Here is a 24,337-nt window from a genome sequence, read left to right as displayed (position 1 = left end):
CCTCCTCCTGGGATGCAGAATTATGACGTTTGTCGCATTTCAAATATGTAAATGTCGGATAAATGTGACCTGCCCGCTCAGACTGAAGTTCACTGCAAAATAATAGATACATATCGGATTTAGGACCACATATGAAAGTGGCCTGGGTCAGATTTGAAAAAAATCGGATTGGTGCTGTTTAAACTGTCAAACAGGTCGGATACAGGTCACATATGGGCAAAAAAATCAGATTTGGGCCACATTTGCCTGCAGTCTGAATGTAGTCTTAGTTACACTAGAGCAGGGGTGTCCAAGCCTGGTCCTGGAGAGCCACTATCCTGCATGTTTTAGATGTTTCCCTCTTCCAGTCCACCTGACTGTCATTATCAGGCTTCTGCAGAGCTTGATGTTAGTCTTATCATTTGAATCAGGTGTGTTGGAAGAGGGATACATCTAAAACATGCAGGATAGTAGCTCTTGAGGACCAGCATTGGACACCCCTGTTTTAGATGTTTGCCTCTTCCAGCACACCTGACGGTCGTTATCAGGCTTCTGCAGAGCTTGATGTTCATTTGAATCAGGTGTGTTGGAAGAGGGACGCATCTAAAACATGCAGAATAGTGGCTCTCCAGGATCAGGGTTGGACACCCCTGCACTAGAGAAATGTCTGGTGGATGGTTTTGGTGCTAAACAAAGGAACAAGTGACAGTGTGTTTCTTAAATTAGTGTTGGTGGAAAGTTTGCATATTGGGTACAGAGTTGTGGTATTAAAATGAGTAAAGCGGCACATAATTATGTAAAGTAGATGTAGCTTGGGGGTTGTTTTTTCATGCAGAGGTGAAGACTTCCAAGTAGCAGGTGGGAGGATGATGACCTGAGCTCTGGCATTATTCTTTAAACCTAAGAAACATTTGTGAACACTGTCTGGGAAAAAAAAAAAAAAAAAACCATCTGAAATTCAAAATCAAGTTGGCAAATTTATTTTCAATTTGTTGTCTGCAAACAGTTATTTATTCTGACAATGAATGTTTTGGAACTTATTTACTTAATTATTTAATCATACAAATTCAGATACAGATTAACTTTTTTCATGAGCCCAAGAAAACAAACAAACAAACAAACAAACCAAAAAACAGATTAATAAAAAAAGAGACCATGAGTCTGAGTCATCAGACTAAGGTGGTGCAGAGTCTGATGGCAGGGGGGATTACGGTGATATTACACTTATAATTAAAGTGATGTTTTTCTAATTAAGTTACAAATGGATGCAATGTCTGTGACGTAGAGTTGATTGTAAGAGGCTGTAACGGATAAATGTCGATCGGAACAACTCCCAACTGTCCAAAATAGAAACCAATTATATACTAATGAATATCAAGAAGCAAAAATAAAGCTAGAGATTACAGGGTCAATATATTGAATAATTGCTCATTTGGAGACTTTCACACTCAATAAAAATTCTAAGTAACCTGTATGCTTCATGCATTATATCTATGGTCAATATGTTCCTCCAGTTTTGATGGAGAAGTTGAAAAAAAAAAGAGAAGATATTCATCATAATTCTGACATTTTTTTTGCCACTTTACCAGTCCAAACTGTGTAACTACAAAGTATATGTACAATATAGTATTAAATGATGCTATCAATAAAATGATATGTATTTTAAATCTAAATTAATAAGTATGGGGATGGTGGCAGATTTTAATCATTTATAGTGAGATACATGTAACGCATTCATTATTGCCCTGGCCTGACGAAGAAAAATACTGCAAAAAAATCAGCTGTTATTGATTTATTCATTGCAATGTGGTGTCAGTTTCAGAAGTGAGGTGAAAAAATGGGAAAAAGTGCAAAAAAGAGTAACATATACTAATATAGATAACATAAGAAGAAGTAATGTGATATTAATCTTCAACACACCCACAAAAATCTGTTGAAATAGGGGATATGAGATGGATATTGCATCTGTCGTGGGTGTTGTGTGAGGTGATTAATGGCTGCTTGGGTCAGGCTCATCTCAAAACCCCAGAAGAGATTATAGATGTGTTTGCCTTGTTATATGAAGCTTTCCCATGGAGAGACAGAGCGCATGCAGCAGAGTATCTGACTCCAGATAAATGATCTTTGACTCACAGTCTTGAAAATGTCAGTGCATTTGAGAAAGTGAGAGGAAAATGAGTGTCAAACGTTCTCTTCGCAGGTGTTCTCAACGCAGCATCAGATGTGCGACATCAAAAAGGAAATAGACCGGGAGCGGGACTTGTGTGAGGCCCAGGTCGACGACAAAACAACAGGTATGCGACAACAGCCCCCTCTGTGGATTCTGGACTAGTTCTGTGTTGTGATAGTTTAGGACAGTGATTCTCAACTGGTGGGTCGGGACCCAAAAGTGGGTCGCATATCCATTTTCAGTGGGTTGCAAGCCTTTGCCTGGGCAAATAATAATGTTAAGAAACAAATCACATGCTTTATTTTTTTTGAGTGCCGTTCATTCACACTCCCCATCATTAGTTGGCAGTAATCCACTGTAATGCTAACAAGTGGTGCCAGGCACAACAAACCCCGCCCCTCGCACGTATTGTAGCTTATTTTGGCATTGATCCAGCCGATGTTATCATGTCTATATGTATGGTGATGTTAGCGTATTAATTGCCTCTCTAAATGTGCCAAGTCTGAAGTAAATTAAAACATAATTGACATTTTATAGACATTTGAAATGTCACACATTATAAGTAAATGGAAGAAAAAAAGGATTTTTAAAAATTCATAAAAAATTTTAACTTTGACACTCTTTTCCTAAAATGTTATGACATTTATTCTGGGTCACTGGCAGTCTATAAACCCAGTTTGGTATGAATTCAACCAACAGTTTTGCTGCTACAGACATTTGAAATTTCACCCATTATAAGTAAATGGGGAAAAATAAAAAATTTAAAAAATTCATAAAAAATGTGAACTTTGATCTACTTTTCCCAAAATGTAATCACATCTATTCTGGGTCATTGGCAGTCAATAAACCCAGTTTGGTATGAATTCAACCAACAGTTTTGCTGCTAGAGTGTTAACATTGAAAGAAAGAAACAAATCAACAAACAAACCAAACCAAAAACAATACCCCTTGGTATGTATGTGTGTGGGGGTAATTATCACCAGACGTTTCACAGCATAAAAAGATTCTATTCAAATCATGCCAAAACTCAGGTATGACGCTGACCACATCAGTTATGATTTTACCTACATCAAGGACAAAAACCCTAGAGTGCACTTTCTGGTTTTGGTTAAAATGTACCTAATTTACTATTAAAGGGAATATTTCTATTTTTCACATCACCACCTGCTGGTCACTTTGGTTTATCATTAAACTGTGTTGGCATACTGTGATGTTCTGTATTATCTAAGGTTCAAAACACACCATCTTTTCATTAAATTTGAGAAGTTTAAAGTTTATAAATTTGGGTCATGGCTTGTCATTGAGGGGTGATAGTGGGTCCTGAAGCCAGACCAGCTGAGGACCACTGGTTTAGGAGATCAACACCTGATCCAGGACTGAAGTGACACAACAAGGACTAAAGTCAACAAGAGCCAGTCAAATCTCCCCTCTGGCCTTGGATTACACCATGCATGATTGAACACTCGTGCGCCTAATTCCAGCCCTTTATCACTTGTGCTTTGGTTCAATCTGAAGAAAAACGGCTAAAATGATCAAGTTTGACTCATTTTAACCCATAAAGGCCCCAACATCCATCGGACAAAATCACCTACTGTTGTAAAACATTTAATACCTGTTGATCCACTAATCCTATCAATACATGTAAATAATTGGTGTAAAATACAGTTTGTCGTCTTTTCACAGTCATCAGATATGACCCATTTGGACGTTCAGAGGCTCCGTAGTGAACATGAAGACACCATCATCTTCTACAACATTGAGCCTGTTTACATGCACACTAACACTCCAATCATTATCTGATTTCTGGACTTATCACATTATTCAAGTGGCCTTGTAAACAGGATAATCTGATATGCTTTATTAGAAAACAGCAAGAATCTGATAATGACAAATCAGATTAACACCTGGATTTCTCTCCAATACTCCTTTGTCTTTGTGTGTGTATACCTGCTAATCTGATTTATTTCATTCTTTTACATCCGTGCATGTGTAAAAACAATTAAATTGTAGAAAACATAAGTGACATATCACATTTCTGAAGTACATGTAAAGGCATAAGATCTGATTATTACAATTATGTGATTACTCCTAGTTAACAGATTTTTATGGTCATGTAAATAGGTTCACAGATTCACCAGTAAAGCCCATGTAGTTTGACAAATGACAGTGGATGGAGACAGTTGTTTTTATGTTCAGTTAATGTTATATTTTGTTGAAAAAGTCACTTTTTATTCAGTTTTCTGTTTTAATTTGATAACCCTCAACTTTACTCTGAGCATCAACATGGTCAATGAGTCAGCTATAGGAAAATTCTTGATTTTCACTGAAAAAATGCAAAATACATTAGATATTATTATAGTAAATGGTGGTAAATCATTTAAAGGAGGGATATTTTGCTTTTTTAAATGGAATTATGCATTTTAAAACATTTCCCTGTGGTCTACATAAACTGTAAATACTCTGCTTGGGTCTGAATTCTTCATTAATTCAACTCCACAGGTCCATCTTCAACCCTATTTCTGACTAATGACACCAGAAAGGTCATTTTGAGTGCTGGCCCTTTAAATGCAAATGAACCACTTAAAGTTTTTCTTCTTCCCACTCCTTTTCGAGTATAAATGAATGATTTTTTTTTTTTAAATTTTGAATTTGCATGTATTCCATGAATGCTCGAAATAAACAATCAAATCAAAATCAATCAAAACAACCACTTCACACCCCACCCCCTCCAGGTTGTTGACTGTGATTTCTGTCCCGTTCAGCCACTTGTGTTTGTTAATACAACCAACAACTGATATTTTAGGTAATCAGCTTGAAGTTTGGACATATTTTCAGTTTTTACTACAACCGCTGCTGCTGACAAACAATTATGGTGTACTCTGAGAAATGTTCGTCAGAAGTCTTGGCCTCATATGTGCAAATGTCGTGACATAACTAGTTATAAAATGTAACAAATTAAGCAGGAATTGAAACAGGCTGTAGATATCCATTTGATTTTTGCCAAAATGAATATAAAGATAGTTTTGCAGCACCTGGAGGGTTCAAATTCAAACTTTTGGAACTATTAGGGTCCAAATACACAAATAAATGAACCAAAGACTAATAAAAGTGGATTTAACAAAATATGACCCATTTAAGAATGGTTAGAGAGAAAAATTCATTTGGGAGTCTCCATAAAAGTTTCACTTGGTCTTTATAGGTCCTAAGAATCGACTCAACGTTGATTAAACAGAGGTGACACTCAGCCTGTTATCTCAGTGTTTAAACTTCTAAGATCTAAGACCAAAAGCATCTACTGATCTAGAATGTGTAAAAACTTTTGAACCCCTATTCCTATCAATACACATAAATAATTGAGGTAAAAGGCAGTTTCTCAGCTTTTCGTCATCATCAGGTATGACCCATTTGGATGTTCAGAGGCTCTGTAGTGAACATAGAAACACTGTCATCTTCTAAGATATTGACTCACCAATAAAACTCATGTAGTTTGACAAATGATAGTGGTTGTGGACACTTGTTTGTATATTCAATTAATGATATATTTAGCTGAAAAATCCACTTTTTCTTCAGTTTTCCCCATTTTAACCCATGAAGACCCAATGCTACTTTTGTGGCAATTCTTAAATGATTTTTTTCTCTATATTCAACATTTTTTTAAAAGTGATTTGTCACCATTTATCATAAAATAATCCTCTGTATTTTGCACTTTTCCAGTACAAAACTGTTATTTTCCAATATTTAATTAACTGATCATGTAGATGTTTATAAAACCTCAGATTAAAGTTGAGGGTTATTATATCAGAAATAGAGAAAACTAAATAAAAACAGACATTTTCATCAAAGTATATCATTAAATGAACATAAAACAATTTCTCTATCCATTGTCAATGATCCAACTCCATGGGTTTTACTGGTGAATCAATGTTGTAAAAGACGAAGGTATTTTCACGTTCATAACTGTCAAGTTGTCTGGTTTTGTTTTACATTGCTATTTCCCCCAACTTGAATAAAGGGCATGAACGTCTGCTGGAGGTTTGGGCAAATGGACTGCACTCAAAAGACAAAGATTCCTAGGATGACTTTTTCCTCTTTTTTTTGTCCTCTTTTAATAAAGCTCACAGGCACAGGTCATTTGGATGCACATGCACTGAATGCAGTAATAGTCTTTAGGTGGAAAATGCTTAAAGAAAATAAACAACAAAGGAACAAACAGCAGTTATTAATTTACCAACAAGTGTGCAAAAATGCCATAAATACAAAATCATCATCATATAGAACAATAGATATTTACATATGTTGATAAAATATAATACAAAATAGTTTGATTTAAATTGATAGGATATATATATATATATATATATATATATATATATATATATATATATATATATATATATATATATATGTATATATATATATACCACATCTGAATAAATTAAGTGTAGGTAGAAAATCCAATTAATTTTACTCAATTAACAATACTCAAACCAGTTTGACTTTACTATTACGGAGCCTCTGAACATCCAAATGGGTCATATCTGATGACCATGAAAAGATGAATAACTGTATTTTACACCAATTATTGACATGTATTGATAGGATGAGTTGACCAATAGGTATTAAACATTTTAGATTTTGGTCGCTGGTGTATGTTTGGGTCTTTTTGCGTTAATGTAATAACCTGGGCATTTATTTTTAGCTTTTATATGCATCTACATAATCAGTAAATTAAATATAGAGAATAACACTAAAAATGCTAAATGCAGAGGACTGTACTATAATAAAGAGTAATAAATGACTTGAAAAGGTTAAATGTAGAGAAAAATGTACACAGAAGTCACAAAAATAGTTGCAGATCTTTCAGTGTTAACTTAAACCTCAAGCATCAAGAAGCTGTTAAAGCCAATTAAACACTTATTATCTGTTTAATTATGTCATCTGCACTGTGTATAGTCTTTTCCAGTCTTTTCCGAGCAGGTGTGGAGATGCTCTGACCTGATTTTGTGTCCTGAGACTAAACACACCAAGGAGAGTCACGGTGATCTGTTGAATTGAAATAACACTGTAACGACGGAGCTGCTTTATTAGTCATGGTGTTAACTCAGGTCACCGGCTCTTATGGACTCAGGGCTGTAACACTGACCCGAGCTCATTACTTTACTGCTCTATATTTACACAAATTGGGTTGATGTTTAGCCCCAAGAAAGGACGCGAAAACACCACATAAAAACACAAGTGGAAGATGTACACATATTCTATATTTCATCATATATAGGATTACCACCATGTATGTGTACTACTGCAAATACAGGTTTGAATTCTATAAAGTATGCTCATTTACAAGTAAACATATCCATTGTGCAGTAAAATGTTTTTAGATAGAATTATTTTATCATCTGTAGCTTTTTTTTATCCTGAGGGAAAATTGATGAAACTAGATCATTATTTGTAATTTTAAACTTTCTTTATGGTCAAAACATTTCAGGAATCTACAGGTACTAACTTATTGTTCAACATTGAAACATTTATTAGTAAAATAAGGTAAAACAACATTAAAGCGTTTTTATTATAGCCACAAAAAACAAGCTTGTTCCATTAGCATTTTTGTGAGTTATTTAGTTTAAGGAATAGAATTTAAACTTAACCTTTTATAAGGGACTCATAGAAATACCATGAACTTCCAAATTACAACCATAGTTTGTTATTGGAGGGACATAAAAAGACATTATTACTTTTGTGAAATTTTGCCAAATGTTTTATTGTTATGTGGAAAATCAAGGTCAGTGAAGTTACCATATTTGGTTCCTTGCCCATAAGTGGCAAAAAAAAAAAAAAATACAAGAGATATATATATAAAAAAAAAATACAAGAAAAACACAAGTATGGTTAAAGGAACATGTATTTTAGAATATTAGAACCACATAAATGCTGATCCAGACACCTGTCCACATCCACATTATCATCATTCCTTACATTAGTACCATTACTCCATGGTACCTAACAAAGCAGGTCCACTCACTGTTCATGCACAGGTGGACCTTACAGACCCTGTAGACAACATTCGATCTGAGACTGTTGACTCACTGTCCTCACTGGAACTATTGCTGTCACTGTCTTGTAATGGGTGCAGAAATGACCAAAAATAGTTACTTGCCCAATAAAGGGTTAATCCATATGAGGACACCTCATTGTTCAGTTTATCAAAAACATTAAAAATCAACACAGTTTTTTGCTGGCTTTGAAAATTGTAATCTGAAATAAAACTAAAGCAAATAGAAGTAGCAGGTTAAAAACTGCTATGGTTGCCTCTGAGATGTATTTAGTAGGTAAGTGCTGGTAGGAAAAACTGGAGTAGAAGTGCTTTTCAACATTTCACCAGTGCAGAATGGTGCTTGTTCCTTCATGTTTATTCTCTTTGTATTCCTGTTATTTCCTTGTTGATACATGCCTTTGTCTCTTTGTCAGGTTGTTCTGTCATGTGGGATAAGATCACCTGCTGGCCCATGGCTGAAGTCGGGGAGGTGGTCACCATACCCTGTCCCAAATACCTCTTCTACTTCTCAGGAGACATTCCTACACGTAAGAGTCAAGTGGGTTTTGTGTGAAATGTGTGAAATCAGTGTCAGGACAGACTGTTTGAAGTTTCCAGCAGGTAAAACACAGTCCACAGTATCAGTCTGTCAGATCTGTGCTTCCCAAACGTCTTCAACTTGAGGCACATAAAGTCAATTTTATGTCTCCTCGTGACCCATGTAGGAAAAAATGTCATGAATTGCCCAAATATCTACATTTTTACTTCACCCTTTAGTCCAACGGTCTGATGGACTATTGGCATCAGTTGTTGTCTGTCTGTCTGTCTGTCTGTCTGTAAACAATTTTTCAAAAACTTCTTCTCCAAAGCCATCAGCTAGAATCAACTGAAATTCATAGCAGAAGTTCATTGGGGCAAGATCTACCAAGTTTATTCAAAGAATTGAAAAATATGGATTTTTGATTTTTTTTTTTTAAATTTTTAACAATCCCCATTGGTTTATAATGGGACAGATTTCAAAGTGCTATGACTTCAACACAGTTGAAGATATTGATATAATTACTGTTGACAAAAGGTAGGAAGTCACATATGGGCTTTCAGTTGCTACCATGACCTTGGACCTTGAGTGACCTTGAAAGGTCAAACGAATGTCAATTAATGTCTTTAAATATGCCGTTGGACTACAGGACCCTTGGTCCTATTTTTAGCTCACTGGTCGATAGGCCATGAGCTACTGAGAAGGTGCTGTGTTCGGCGTCTGCATCTTCTCTGACGAAACTACCAGTCAGTTTCATTTACATTTTTTATATAGCTTCCTTGGGACATTGTCTACAAATCTTGTTCACAGTTTTGAAAAGTTTTTGACCAATTTCGGAAATATCTAAAATGCATTTATAACGTGCCATATTTTGATGGCTTATAAAATGGAAATACTTAGAGAGATCAATTTAGTGAGCACTGATGGGAAGTCATATATGAACTTACATTTGGGTCGATGACCTTTGGCCTTGAGTGACCTTGAAGGGTCAAACTCAAGCACACATGATCCCTTTGAACATCGTTCCTTACATTAGTACCATTACTTCATGGTACCTAACAAAGCAGGTACACTCACTGTTCATGCAGAGGTGGACCTTACAGACCCTGTGGACCACATTGGACCTGAGATTGTTGACTCACTGTCCTCACTGTAACTGTTGCTCTCACTGTCCTGTAATGTATGTGGAAATGACCAAAAATAGTCACTTGCCTGATAAAGGGTTGAGATAGAACCAAACTATAATGACTTTCTCTCTAGTTTTCCCTGGTTTCTGGAGGCTAAGACTATATGTGCTGTCTTTTTGTTATCTTCCCAAAAACCCTCTTTATTTTGGGCCACATTTTTCCTATACATAAAGCCGCATTGTTTCCATTAAATACGTAGATTGCAGTGTCCCAGTTTGACTCAATGCAGATGCCAGATTTAAAGCTGATACTGATTCTTATCATTATTTCTTCAGCAGCAGCAAAACAACAGATCACACAAACTGTGCAAGTTGATCTGGAGTTAAACCAAGCACTTACGTAGCAACAAATGCTAAAGTTTTGGTGTGAAAGAACTAAAATATACTTGCTAGTTTAGCAATGTGTGCTTTTGATATTAACGCTACAAATCCACAGGTTGATGTCAACCTGTAAAATACCATATTTACACTGATAAATGTGGCATTTAAAAGGAAATTGAGCAGGAAATTTGTGACATTTAATGATACACTTTGTACAGCTCCTCTGAAATGTAGACCATTTAATAAATTATGATCATGATGTAATATTGTGAGGTCGTCCAGCACTACTTGAGTCAGTGATTTAAGGTTAAGGTTGAGGTTAAACTCACTTAATTAATCATCCTTGTAAGAGGAAATCCAGTCCTTGCATCCTAATACACATTGTAACTAGCAGTAACATTAGCATTTAGCAAAGATTTAGATATTTACAACTTTTAAATTAGTGAAACTAGATTAATTGGTTTTAATTTGAAAAAATGCTCTTCACAGTATAATGTTTTATGCCTCAGTATTCTAGGGCACTAATAAATATCTGTCTTTGAGAGTAATTTGTATGTGCAGATGGAAATGTTAGTTATTTTTAAGAATCACTGCTTTGTCAGATAATCTCTTTTTCATTATTAATATGACAAAAGCCTACCATTGTTGGGTCTTTGTTGGTATTCATCCTGCTTCACATCCTGATACTGATGCATAAAAAGCAATTAAAGTTGACTTCATGTATTACATCACATGTCAGCCATATGATGGAAACAACGAAGATGAAGAAGACGCAGCACAAAGGCCACTCTTATCATATGGTACAACAAAACACAAACAGCTTCATATCCTTGCACCACCTCCGATCAAAGACACAAGCTGTTTATTTCCTGCTTTAATATGCAAGAGTCTCCCTGGGATGTGGTGCTTATTATATATAAAGAAAAACCGCCGTCTTGAGAATTTGCTGAGTGCGAGTCGTGCTTTTGTTTATTCCCTTCTGAGTTTCCTGTATATGAAAGTTTGATATTAATTAGCATGCTTAATTTCCTCCGTGTAATTACATGATGGAGTTGTTTGTTTGTGTTCAGCTGGCAGAAACGCTTCACTTTCAACTCTTGAGTTTCAACCCTTGAGATATCATTCTTTACAGTAGTCGAATCACCTTGGAATGGGCTTGTAATAGAGCTTTTATGGACACACATATTTCCTCTCAGGTGTCAACAGCAGATACCTATTTAGCAGCTAACAGGCTAAAAGGAGAGTTAAGAGTAGGTTAAGGCATAAGAAAACATAAATCAGATTCAATTAGATCTGCAACTAATGGTTTTTTCCATTGTCAATTAACATTTTGATAAGTTTTTAAATTGATTTTACAATAAAATGTCAAAAAATGGTGAAAAGTGCAAAGTCTGAGATGATGTTCTTAAATGATAAATTGATCCACAACTCAAATGTATTCAGTTTACTGTCATAGAGGAGGAAAGACACCAAATAATACTGAAATAAGAGAGGCAGGAATCACATAAATGTAACCTTTTTACTGATTAATTTAATTATTGATTGTTGCAGCTCTAATACCAGTTAATATTTAGATCGTTATCTTTATTCTGTAATAGTGATGATGCCTTTTTATTCAGATAGATAAATAAATATACAAAAGATATCAGTAAATATGGTTATGAAGAAAGCAATGGGATACATACAGAATAAAGAATTAAAAAAAAAAAAAAGAAAATTCAGATTTAAAAATCGAAATGTAAAATTCTTCTTGCAAAGTAAAACTCTGAATGAAATTTTAAAATAAAAAATGTAAAATTTGAATTCATATGTACAATTCCAAAATCAATTTAAAATTTTAAAATTCATAAAGAAAATACTTTACAACATTCCAAATTTAAATTCAATTTAAAATTGAAAATGCTAAATTCTAATGGAAAATTCTTGCGAGTTTTAGTAAGATATGCATGATTTCCACTCAACTCACTTCAATTCAGTCCAGTATTTCTTAATTGTCTCTTCTTATTTTTATCAACCCTGCAATAATGAAACAATTTTAGTCATTAGTCTGTAAGTATCACCACTGTTTTATTTTCCATTTTATTGTCCTATTTGTTAAGTTGGTAAATATTCTCATTTACTTAATCTTAAAACCACATCTTTTATGTCAATTTCATGTTTAGAGTGTGTAAGAGTGTGTTAGTTTTCTTTATTTTCATTTGACATTCACATCATTAAATCAAAATGAAGAAAATGAACTTAATAAGCATTAATAACAAGACTAGGGACCACTTGTTTTGTTTTATCATTTACATAATTTTCATCATTCTACGTCTTAAATAAGTGTATATTGTGGTTAAATGTGAATATTGACCATTTGTCTGTAGCTTTAAAGGGGTCATATTTTACTAAACCCACTTATATTAGTCTTTGGTTCATTTATTTGTGTATTTGGACCCTAATAGTTCATCAAGTTTGAATTTGAACCCTCCAGGTGTTGCAAAGCTATCTTTATATTAATTTTGGCAAAAATCAGCTGGATTTATACAACCTGTTGTAATTCCTTCTTAATTTGTTACGTTTTCTAACTAGCTTTGTCACTAAATTTGCACATATAAGGTCAAGACTTCCGACAAACATTTCTCTGAGTACGACATAAGTGTTTATCAGCAGCAGCAGTTGTAGTAAAAATTGAAAATATGTCCAAACTTCGAGCTGATTAACTAAAATGTTCAGTTGTTGGTTGTATTAATGAACACAAGTGGCTGAACGGGACAGAAAGCATGATCAATAACCTGTAGGGGATGGGGCGTGAAGTGGCTTATTTGTATTTAAAGGGCCAGCGCTCAAAACGACCTTTTTCAGAAATAGGGTTGAAGATGGACCTGTGGAGTTGAATTAATGAAGACTTCAGACCCAAGCAGAGCATTTACAGTTTATGTAGACCACAGGGAAATGTTTTAAAATGCATAATTCCATTTAAAAAAGCAAAATATCACTCCTTTAAGACATTGAACTCTGTGCATTGTTGTTCCATTTTCCACATGCACATATGCTCTGTTCCATTAAGGTAAAAAAAAAATCAACATTTCAGCAAAATAATAAATCACATCCAGGACATGACTTGTTGAAACTGAAGTTGAAAATGAAGAATTCAGACCCAAGCATAGCATTTAAAGTTTATGTAGACCACAGGGAAATGTTTTAAAATGCATAATTCCATTTAAAAAATCTAAATATCACTCCTTTAAGTGGTGCAGAGACAATAACTCTAGATTATTTTCGTCTCAGTTGTTGCACCTCTCAGTTCAGTACGTACTGGTGCCTGACCCATGAAGTTACTCAGAATTTTTCGTACTTTGAACAAGTGTAACGCTCCAGATTTCACGTGTATGTGACTGGTTTTACACCCAACCTGAGTGGTAAAAGGACTCTCCACCTCAGTATTTTCTACCACATTCAGGACACAAAAGGGTCTTACACCTAAGATTTATCATCAGTGTATGGGAAGCTGTGATTTGACCCAGATGGGAGATGGTGTGGCCTGGGAGAGTAAAGCCCCCCTGATGGGAAAAAGAAAAATAAAAACCCAGAAAGAGTGAGCAGACAGATGAGAGATCACTAGTTCTGTGGGGTTGAACACATGAGATATATTTCACTGACATGTCAAAGGCCAAACAGGATCAACAGGCCACAGACCAAGACGAAGCAAAAAAACGAAGATTATAAATGACCTGCGTGGCTCTGAAGTGCTCAGAATCAATTATGCAGTAAATCAGTGAGTTGGTGCAGGTCTCTGATGGTAAAACCTGCTCTGCTCTCAGGTCATGTAAGAGGGACTTCATTACACCATGATGAACAGTCTTGGACTCTGTTGTAAATTAGACTTGCCGCTGGGTGAGAAAATCTGTGCAAAAAAAGAAAAAAAAGAGCTATTTGTAATATTTATGTCGCTCCACCACCGTTTGTTCTTCAGACATCAATTTAGTGCTGAAGAGGTTCCTAACACTGTAGTTCTGATTTATAATTCTCACCAAGTTGACCTTTTTTTAAGTGTGTCACGGTGTCACTTACCTTCTTTTCAGGTGTTGTGAAAGACTCAAGTTATTGACACATTCCGCACAGTTCATTTTATAAGCCTCGCACACAAAAAAACAAGGATTACGAAACATGGCGCCACGGAGATTCAGGGGCCGAGTCATAAATTTAGTAGAGATAGAGTTTGCCATTCTCATGAACTCCTTACCTTCTAGGTCGACACAAACACACACACATTCATCTCTTGTAACCCATAAAGAACCAAATATTCACTGGCAAACAAAATGCATCTACTGATCTGAAGTGTTTAATTCCTATTGATCTACTAATTCTGTCAATAATTGGTGTAAAATACAGTTTGTTGTCTTTTCATGGTCATCAGATATCACCCATTTGGACGTTCAGAGGCTCTGTAGTTACCTTGGAAACACCGTCATCTTCTACAACATTGATTCACCAGTAAAACCCATGGAGTTGGATTAATGACAGTGGATGGACACACTTGGTTTATGTCCAGTTATTGACATATTTTGCCAAAAAAAAAACACTTTTTCTTCAGTTTTAATAATCTTTGAATTTACTGTGAGTTTTTATGAACATCTAACATCAATGTGACATTTGTAGCAGTTCCAAAATTTATTTTTCTCTGTATTTAACCATCCTTAAGTGGTTTATCACCATTTATTGTAATATTATCTTCTGTATTTTGCTTTTTTTTTTTTTTTTCCATTGAAAATCTGGTATTATCTAACATTTAATTTACTGATCATGTAGATGTTCATAAAAGCTCAGAGTAAAGTTGAGGATTATTATATCAATATTAGAGAAAACTGAAGAAAAAGTGACTTTTTCAGCAAAATCAATCATTGACTGAACATAAACCCAGTGAGTCCATCCACTGTCATTGATCCAACTCCATGGGTTTTAGTGGTGAATCAATGTTGTAGAAGATGACGGTGTTTCCATGGTAACTATGGAGCCTCTGAACGTCCAAATGGGTCATATCTGATGACCATGAAAAGATGAATAACTGTATTTTACACCAATTATTTACATGTATTAGAGAATCAACAGGGATTAAGCAGTTTATATCAGTAGATGATTTTGGTAGATGGTGGTTGTTTGGGTCTTTATGCGTTAAATATAAGAAATTAAATATAGGAAAATACATGATTTACAGTGAAACATGCAAAATACAGAGGATAATATAATAATAAATGGTGATATATCACTTAAGAAGCCTTAAATAGAGAGAAAAATTCATTCACTGGGCCTTTATGGGTTAATAACATGGGACTCACCCCTCATCCACACACAACATGACAGATTGCCTCAGTTATGGTGTTCCACGCTAATAAGAATCATCCTCCAAGATATAATGCGGAAGGATAAAGTATTTGACGATGCCGTAATAAAAAAAAAAAACGTGAAATCAAAATGCTGAGAGGGTGATTAACTCTTTAGAGCACTCCTTGTTGTCGTGCATGGCACTGAAAATCCTTGCAGTCATGTTTTCGGGGGATGATGAAAGCATTCTTCTGGCAATCCTTCAAACAAGCCAAATCCAGTGGTGGCATGGGCTGAAACAGCAGGGGCTTACCATTGCCTTTGTGTCTTGTCATGTTGTTTGACGAAGCTAAGCCTCCATCTTCTCTGCAAAACGGCGCTCAGGTATTTGTGAGCTGCCCATATTTTAATGCCAAATACATTCTAAGACTTTGGATTGTTGGTCATTTCCCAACTCGGCCTTGATTTGATAGCGCCTGTGCAGCGATACGGTTGGGAAATGTTGAGGAATGGCTAACATTTTGATTTCTTTAGCTGCATTCATAGCACGGATTCATTTTTTTTTGCCAACACGTGCAGCTTTTCTGTCTTTATTGACAGGAGACGAGATGAGGAAATGCCACAAATAAATATTGCACAATTAGAGACTGAATAAAATCACAGCGATGTCAATCTGCTTCATGCTGCAGTTATGGGATTGGATACGCTTCATGAATGTTTTCAGAAGCTAATTTATTATTAGCGTCTGAACATTATTCTATAGATTCTGTAGAGTAATGTTCAGGTTCTAATAGTATAGTATAAAATGTGAGATATTGAGGACACACATTAGTCTTCTGTAGTAAACAGCGGAACGTAAATGATACATAGTGGTGCAAAATGTTAATTAAAAACCTCCATTACAGTGTCTATTTCAGTGGCGCTTAGAGTCTAATGTGATCATAACGCAGAAACTATCACAGCACTTGAATGTGTCAAACATCACAATCCTCCATATGAAGGTACTGCATGCCTTAACCACAGTGCAAACAGCAAAGCCAGCCTTTTAGTGGGTTGTAAATGCATTGGAGCTATTTTTAGCTTCACTACATTTGCAGGGGCTTTTAGGTCTTGGACTGCAGCTGTTTTCCACAATAAAACACTAATAACTCACCAAGTCCAAAGAGGTGTGAGCGCGTGAGCATAGTTTAGCATTTAGCAGCCAAACTGCAATTGTTTTTATTTAATATTTCCAGGTATTTTACTTGTTGCTTGTAAACCCATAAAGACCCAGTGCTGCTTTCGTGGAAGTTCCCAAATGAAGTTTTCTCTATTTTTACCCTTTCTTTAGTGATTTGTCATCATTTACTCTAATATTATGCTCTGTATTTTGCATTTTTAAGTGAAAATTAGGTATTTTTCTATATTTAATGTACTGATTATGTAGATGTTTATTAACCCAAAAAGACCCAAACATCCACCAGCATCCATCTAAAATGGTTAATAACTTCTGATCCACTAATCCTGTCAATCTATGTAAATAACTGGTGTAAAATACAGTTTGTCATCTTTTCATGGTCATCAGATATGACCCATTTGGACATTCAGAGGCTCTGTAGTTACCGTGGAAACACCTTCATTTTCTACAACATTGATTCACCAGTAAAACCCATGGAGTTGGATCAATGACAGTGGATGGACACACTTGTTTTTATGTTCAGGTATTGATATCTTTGCTGAAAAAGTCACTTTTTCTTGAATTTTCTGTGCTTTTGATATATAAACCCTCGACTTTACTCTGAGCTTTACTGAACAGCTACATGATCAGTAAATGAAATATAGAAAAATACATGATTTACACTGAAAAAACGCAAAATAAGGAAGATAATATTACAATCAATGGTGACAAGTTACTTAAGAAAGGTTAAATATAGAGAAAAATTCATTTGGGAACTGACACAAAAGTAGCACTGGGTATGTATGGGTTAAAGCTCAGATTAAAGCTGAAGGTTATTAAATCCAAAACAGAGAAAACTGAAGAAGATAGTTTGTGGTATCTCTCAAATTATTTTTTTCTCTATATTTAACAAAAGTGATTAAAGTGATTTGTCACCATTTATCGTCAAATAATCTTCTGTATTTTGCATTTTCCAGTACAAATCTAATATTTTCCAATATTTAATTTACTGATCATGTAGATGTTCATAAAATCTCAGATTAAAGTTGAGAGTTATTCTATCAGAAACAGAGAAAACTAAATAAAAACTGACATTTTCATCAAAATATGTCATTAAATGAGCATAAAACAATGTCTCTATCCATTGTCACTGATCCAACTCCATGAGTTTTACTGGTGAATCAATGTTGTAGAAGATGACGGTGTTTCAGTGTTCACTACGGATCCTCTGAACGTCCAAGTGGGTCGTATCTGATGACTATGAAAAGATGACAAACTGCATTTTACACCAATTATGATCATGTATTGATAGGATTAATGGATCAACAGGTATTAAACATTTTATATCAGTGAATTATTTTGGTTGCCGGTGGATGTTTGGGTCTTTATGGGTTAATATTTCTCATAGCAGCTTCATACAAGCACACAATATATGCAAAGTTTGGCTTACAGCATGCTAAGAAGTGAGCAGCATGGGGTAAAGTAGCTTTGTTATGTGGAATTCTGCCATATAGTCAGATGGAAAAGTATTTTTACCAGAGGCTTTATGGGCCAGTGTGTAAGATTTAGTGGGATTTAGGAGGATCTTGTTGCAGAAATTGCATATAATTTCCATAATTATGTTTTCATTGGTGTGTCATCACAGGAAAATGAGAATAATGAGAATAATTTAGATCTATAGAGGGAGTGAATCGCCTTTCCACTGCCATGTTTATACATTACCTCTGAATGGATTTTATTTTCTTCTTTTTTTCCATTGATACACAGATGGTTTTCAGTGTTAAATTGCAATAATGCCACTGATTAAGTTTATATCACCTTAAAGCTGCAGGAGCTGGGACACCATCACACTTTCAAAAGAGTAAATATAAAGATAAATGAAATTATATCATGTCTGAATTTGATCAGTTAACATTAATAACAGCTTTCATTTACATCTTCAACCCCTCTACCCTTCTGAAAACACCAGCGATTAGCCAACATCTGCTTCATGGGATGGATTTCCTGCAGCCCAAAAGTAGGTACAAGTCATGTTTCCTCTTAGATGACTTGAATTACAATATAATGAAAGGTGAGAACAGAATCTTTGTCCAGTGACACTAAAAAAAACTATCAAACACGGCAGCTTTCACTGAAAAGAGGGAACAAAACAACCACTGTCTCTTATGGTGGATCACTAACAATATGTCACTAATACTCACAAATTGAAGCATTAAAAGGATCATATTTTGAGGAAATGTGTTGCCATAAACAAAATATTTGCACAGGGTAAATAATAGCCCTCGCAGGTCCGTTACTGCATTCTGATATGCAAAGAGGATGTGGTTAATGGTTAACCATGGTTATATGGATGAATAACATCACAATAAGCAGAACTGGCTGCTTTTTCTAAATCATATGAGATGCATCAACACAGATGTAAGCTGATACTTTTGACACATTTGGAAAGTCATTTTATTTGAATTTATTGACATTATCTCACAACATCACTATTAAAAAGCTACAACTGTTGATCCTGTGGTAACATATAATCATGTTTTTTACTGTACTGATCATTTTTTGAGATTTTTTTTTCATAGATAGAGAGATACACAGACAGACAGACAGACAGACAGACAGAGGTTTCAAGTAAAGTACAAATACATCATTACCTTACTTAAGTAGAAATTTGGTTATCTATACTTTCCGAAGTAATTATTTTTCAGCCAACTTTTTACTTCTACTCTTTACATTTTCACGCAATTATCTGTACTTTCTACTCCTCCATTTTAAAAATAGTCTTGTTACTCCTATTTCATTTCGGTTTGTTTTTATTCCAGCTTGTCATCGTTCAAATAAAAGAAAAACGATCCAAATAAATTGCGTCATCTGGAAAGAGTGAATTTGATTGTTGTTGGATGAGAACTATAAACATATACCATTCTGACACCCCATTGGTTTGTACGTGACTAGTCATCACGTACAATTCAACTTATATTCAACTAGTCATCATATCTTCCGCTCCATGAAACACATGTTAATGCTCAGTAGTGCACATATATGGTTCTTTAATACATTTGCATTGGACTAAAATGCGTTCATTTTCAATGGGTATATATACAGCAGAAACAGGTAGCCTAGTGCATCCCAAATTTTTCAACATTAACATTTTAACATAATAGTCATTATGGCCTTTAGAAAAATGTTTAGACCCCTGTGGTGCGGCCTAAGCATTTGTACTAATGACATTTTTTCCCCTAACATTAACTTTTATATTTTAAGTATTTTTGAAACCAGTACTTTTACACTTTTATTAGAGTAAAAAGCTTGATGAAATTCTTCAACTTCTACAGAAGTCTTTTTAAATGCTAGTATCTATACTTCTACATGAGTAATGAATGAGAATACTTTTGACACCTCTGTTGGTTGGTTGGTAGGTAGGTAGATGGATGGATGGATGGATGGGTAGGTAGGTAGGTAGGTAGGTAGGTAGGTAGGTAGATAGATAGATAGATAGATAGATAGATAGATAGATAGATAGATAGATAGATAAAACTGGAAAATTGTCTTGCAGCAGCATAACAAACAGTGAAAATAGAATATAATACAAGAGCAAACACACTATACCTAGTAAATTATAAGAATAAGAGCTGTAGAAAATCTGGACAAACAGTATCAAACACTAAGGTGCAAAGTAACGTGTAATTTTCCAGTATTCTTCTGAACATTCTTCAAGTTTCCTGTCAGTGGATGGGTTTCCATCCTGAATTAATTTATAATAGCCAGTGCAGTCTCCATAGTCATCAACCGAAAAATAGGCAGAATGATTGCAGACACACATCAGTGTTGATTTGCATTTTCATTAATATTATAACAGATTTCTATGTTTGCTGGCCTCATTCAAGGAATTTCTAGAAATCATGAAGTCACATGGGTACAAGATCACAGTTCACCTGAGCAATTAGTGCAAATTTCCAGAGGTCTTCAAATGAATTTAGTCCTGTGCAAATAGGGCTTTAGGATCAATATTTACAACCCTTAATGAAAAACACATAACCTCAGCCTCATTTACACAAGACTGATATAACCCTTGGACCTCTGGTGATTTGGAATTAATCCCACGGTGCATTCACACTGGATTCGTACAGTCTGTTTTTTACTCATATTTTCGTATTTCCTGGTTCAGAGGTCAGGGACAGGTTCACTACTTGACAGACAGAGAAATGTTCCGTACTACATGAGATGCCTCTACTGAAGGATGTAAGTATGTTCTAGCTCAGTGAATATTCATGACTGCAAAAATCAAAATATTACCAAGTGTATTCTTCTTATTTCTGGTTAAAATATCTCATCACACTTAAAATAAGACATAATCACCTAAAGAGTAATTTTTCAGTGAGATATATGAACTTATTTTTAGACAATAGATCTTGAAAATCTTCTTTCAAGAAATCTTATCAAGATGATTTTCACTTGTTTCATTGGCAGATTTTGTTGCTTAATTCAAGATTTTTTTTTTTTACTTAATTTAAGCTAAAAATAGGGAACGGACCTTTGTTTTCTTCAATTTCTAGTTCATTTTAATGCCTGGTACAACTAAAGGTACATTTGTTTGGACAAATATAATGATAACAACAAAAATAGCTGATAAGAGTTTAATTTCAGAGCTGATATATATCCATTTTCCATGTTTTCTTGATAATAACCAAAATCACTTCAGTTCTTACATCAATAGCTATGGCATTGTACTTACAAAAACAGTGCTTTTAGGCATTCCATGTTTTCTTTTCTGTCTGTTTTAGTCACATGATACACACAGGAATTAGTACTTGATTGCATAACCATTGTTTTTGATGACTTTTGATGGTCTAATAAATTTTTCTGCAACTGTATGTATATTTAAAATTTTGTCTTGTTGCTTTCATACATTGTTGACATTTTTCAGTATTTTATGTGATATTTTATAGTCTTTTTTGCACTAATTGTTTTTGCTGCTAAACAAATTTTCATTGTTTATTGTGATAGTGGCAATAAAGATCTATTCTATTCTATTCTATTCTATTCTATTCTATTCTATTCTATTCTATTCTAGTCTAGTCTAGTCTAGTCTAGTCTAGTCTAGTCTGAGTGCTGCTGGATTTCCAATTCAATGGAGACTCCTAGTTGAATAGGATTTAAATGTCACAAAATGATTCAATTATCATTTGGCCTTATTGATCATGGACGACACTAGGGCTGCACAATATTGGAAAAAAACTGACATTGCGATTTTTTTTTTTTTTAACGCAGCAATATATATTGTGATATGAAAAAATACTCAGGTGGATATAATAGCTGTGTGGTGCTGACGTAAATGGTCAAACAAATTAGTTGTTTCCTTCTGTGGTAACAGGTGCAAGACACTGTCGAAACAGAACACGCTTTTCAGTATCGCCCTTCTTGGAGCTGAAATAATTCCAGATAACTGACGTTGCTTTTCTTGTTGACACTAAGTCTTCGTTTCGGTGATTTTCTCTTGTTCGTTGCTCATTTTTCAATGTTGTTACCAGCGACTTACTCCATGTGCAGGGGTGTGGTCTGCTTTGGCAAACTGGTTAAGAACGATTGTGATTGGTGGATCGCTGTGCACAGTGTGTGTCAGGTACCCAGGTTGAAATTAGATGAGAACACGGCGAGTTCATTTACCTCCTACATTGCAGAACCTGCAATGTGACTATTGCGCACACGTACATCGCAATGGCAATGCTCAAACAGTCAGACAATATATTATGCAGCTCTAGAAGACACTCCAGTTAATGTGTATGAGGTTGTTTGTGATTTCCTGCTCTGCTTTACTGAGCTCTACTGTGGTCCTGCTTCTCCTTCAGATGGTCTGTCCTCTCTTTATAAGGTCAGTCTAATGATCTTGGACCTTTCAATCCTGCCTCCATGGGCATGGCAGAATAAAAATATCCCACTGGTGGACTGTTGGCCCATTGGTGTGTGTGTGTGTGTGTGGGCAGCCTGAGAGTAATTAAGGAACAGATGGAGTCGAATACACATGGGAAATGTCTCGGAATCTCTGGGCCGGTGGGACAACTGATCCCCCTTCAGTCCCTCCATTTCCTTTTAGTGTTTGGGAGAATTCCATTGAGGGATACACATTTGTTCTGACATAATTACGTGTAGGAAAAGTATTGCCTCGCAGCTCATAAAACTCCCCCCAATCACATGCATATTATCATGATGCTAGTAAAATAAATTGGTAGAGTTCTTTTATGTTCAGTGTCTCCTTTGTCCCTCTGCTCATTAGGTAATCTGTCAAAGACCTGCACTGAAGATGGCTGGACCCCGATAAGCCTGGACTCCTACATAATAGACTGTGGGTACAATCCCAACAGCACCTCAGATGAAGATGTGGTCGGTATAACAACCCCCCAATGCCGAATGCACTTCAGGGGCTTCATGATCTGATTTTAACTGAATGTGTTTTTGCAGGGAGAGTTCTATGGCGCTATTAAAGTGGGTTACACCATTGGCCACACCGTGTCCCTCATTTCTCTGACCATCGCCATCATCATACTCTGTCTATTTCGGTAAGGAGCTCCATCAAACTGGTCCTTAAATGTTTATGTGTTTCCTGTTTAAACATGATTGTAGAAACAGAAACGATCCAGCTGTCAGTTGTATACAATAGTGCATACATGAGTTTAGACCAAAAAAAAAAAGATAATGAGGGCTAAATAATAATGATAATACAGTGTAAGTTTAATACAATAATTGATTGTGTATTTTGATAATAACTAGCAATATGTTTCACCCTTTAAACCCTAAGCCTAAAATTGGCCGTCTGGACTTTTTTTCTTATTTTGACCATAAAAAGGTTAGAAAATATGCTGTGAGTGAGTCCTTTTGGCCATTTTTTCAAAGCACATAGAACTTTCAAACTCTAGCAGTCAATTTACAATTTACTGCATTTTATAATACTGCTAAAATGGCTTCTTCTCGAGCTTCTTGTACAGGTGTGAATGAAATTACTGTAATGACTCAGTAAAGCCTATAAAGCACAACATCTCAGGTTTTAGAAAGAAGTGGGATTTTTTCAGTGAGTTTTAGTCATCCAAACTGCATATGCACAGGGTGTGTCAGTGATGGCACATCAGGCTTTAAAGGGTTATGGTATGGTATGGTATGGTAAGGTAAGGTAAGGTAAGGTAAGATAAGATAAGATAAGATAAGATAAGATAAGATAAGATAAGGTAAGGTAAGGTAAGGTAAGGTAAGGTAAGGTAAGGTAAGGTAAGATAAGATAAGATAAGATAAGATAAGATAAGATAAGATAAGATAAGATAAGATAAGATAAGATAAGATAAGATAAGATAAGATAAGATGAGATGAGATGAGATGAGATGAGATGAGATGAGATGAGATGAGATGAGATGAGATGAGATGAGATGAGATGAGATGAGATAGACTTTGTTGATGGGGAAATTTCACAGTTTGCAGCCACAACATACAACACACCAGTGCAAGAGAAAGACAGGTTGAAAAAAACCACAAGTGAGAGTGAAATATATAAGAAAATGAGAAATTTGGTATTTATATAAATATATATAAATAGTTCTCCCCGTGTCTGTGTGGGTTCCCTCCGGGTACTCTGGTTTCCTCCCACCATCCAAAGACATGCGCTGATA

The 24,337-nt window shown here is 35.2% G+C and overlaps 1 protein-coding gene across 1 annotated transcript in view; it reads left to right on the top strand.

Moving 5' to 3' along the window:
* The window catches only part of LOC115438022 (vasoactive intestinal polypeptide receptor-like), a 48,942-nt gene that overhangs the window by 4,452 nt on the left and 20,153 nt on the right, over positions 1-24,337 (top strand). Inside the window, exons 2-5 of the mRNA XM_030161460.1 lie at positions 2,180-2,273; positions 8,615-8,728; positions 22,957-23,063; positions 23,142-23,239. Coding sequence (XP_030017320.1) covers positions 2,180-2,273; positions 8,615-8,728; positions 22,957-23,063; positions 23,142-23,239 — 413 coding nt within the window. The remainder of the gene's footprint in view (positions 1-2,179; positions 2,274-8,614; positions 8,729-22,956; positions 23,064-23,141; positions 23,240-24,337) is intronic.

The sequence above is a fragment of the Sphaeramia orbicularis genome, chromosome 17 (genome assembly GCF_902148855.1).
Source record: "Sphaeramia orbicularis chromosome 17, fSphaOr1.1, whole genome shotgun sequence".
In the NCBI taxonomy this organism is placed as follows: domain Eukaryota; kingdom Metazoa; phylum Chordata; class Actinopteri; order Kurtiformes; family Apogonidae; genus Sphaeramia; species Sphaeramia orbicularis.
This window is presented reverse-complemented; position numbering and strand designations above follow the sequence as displayed.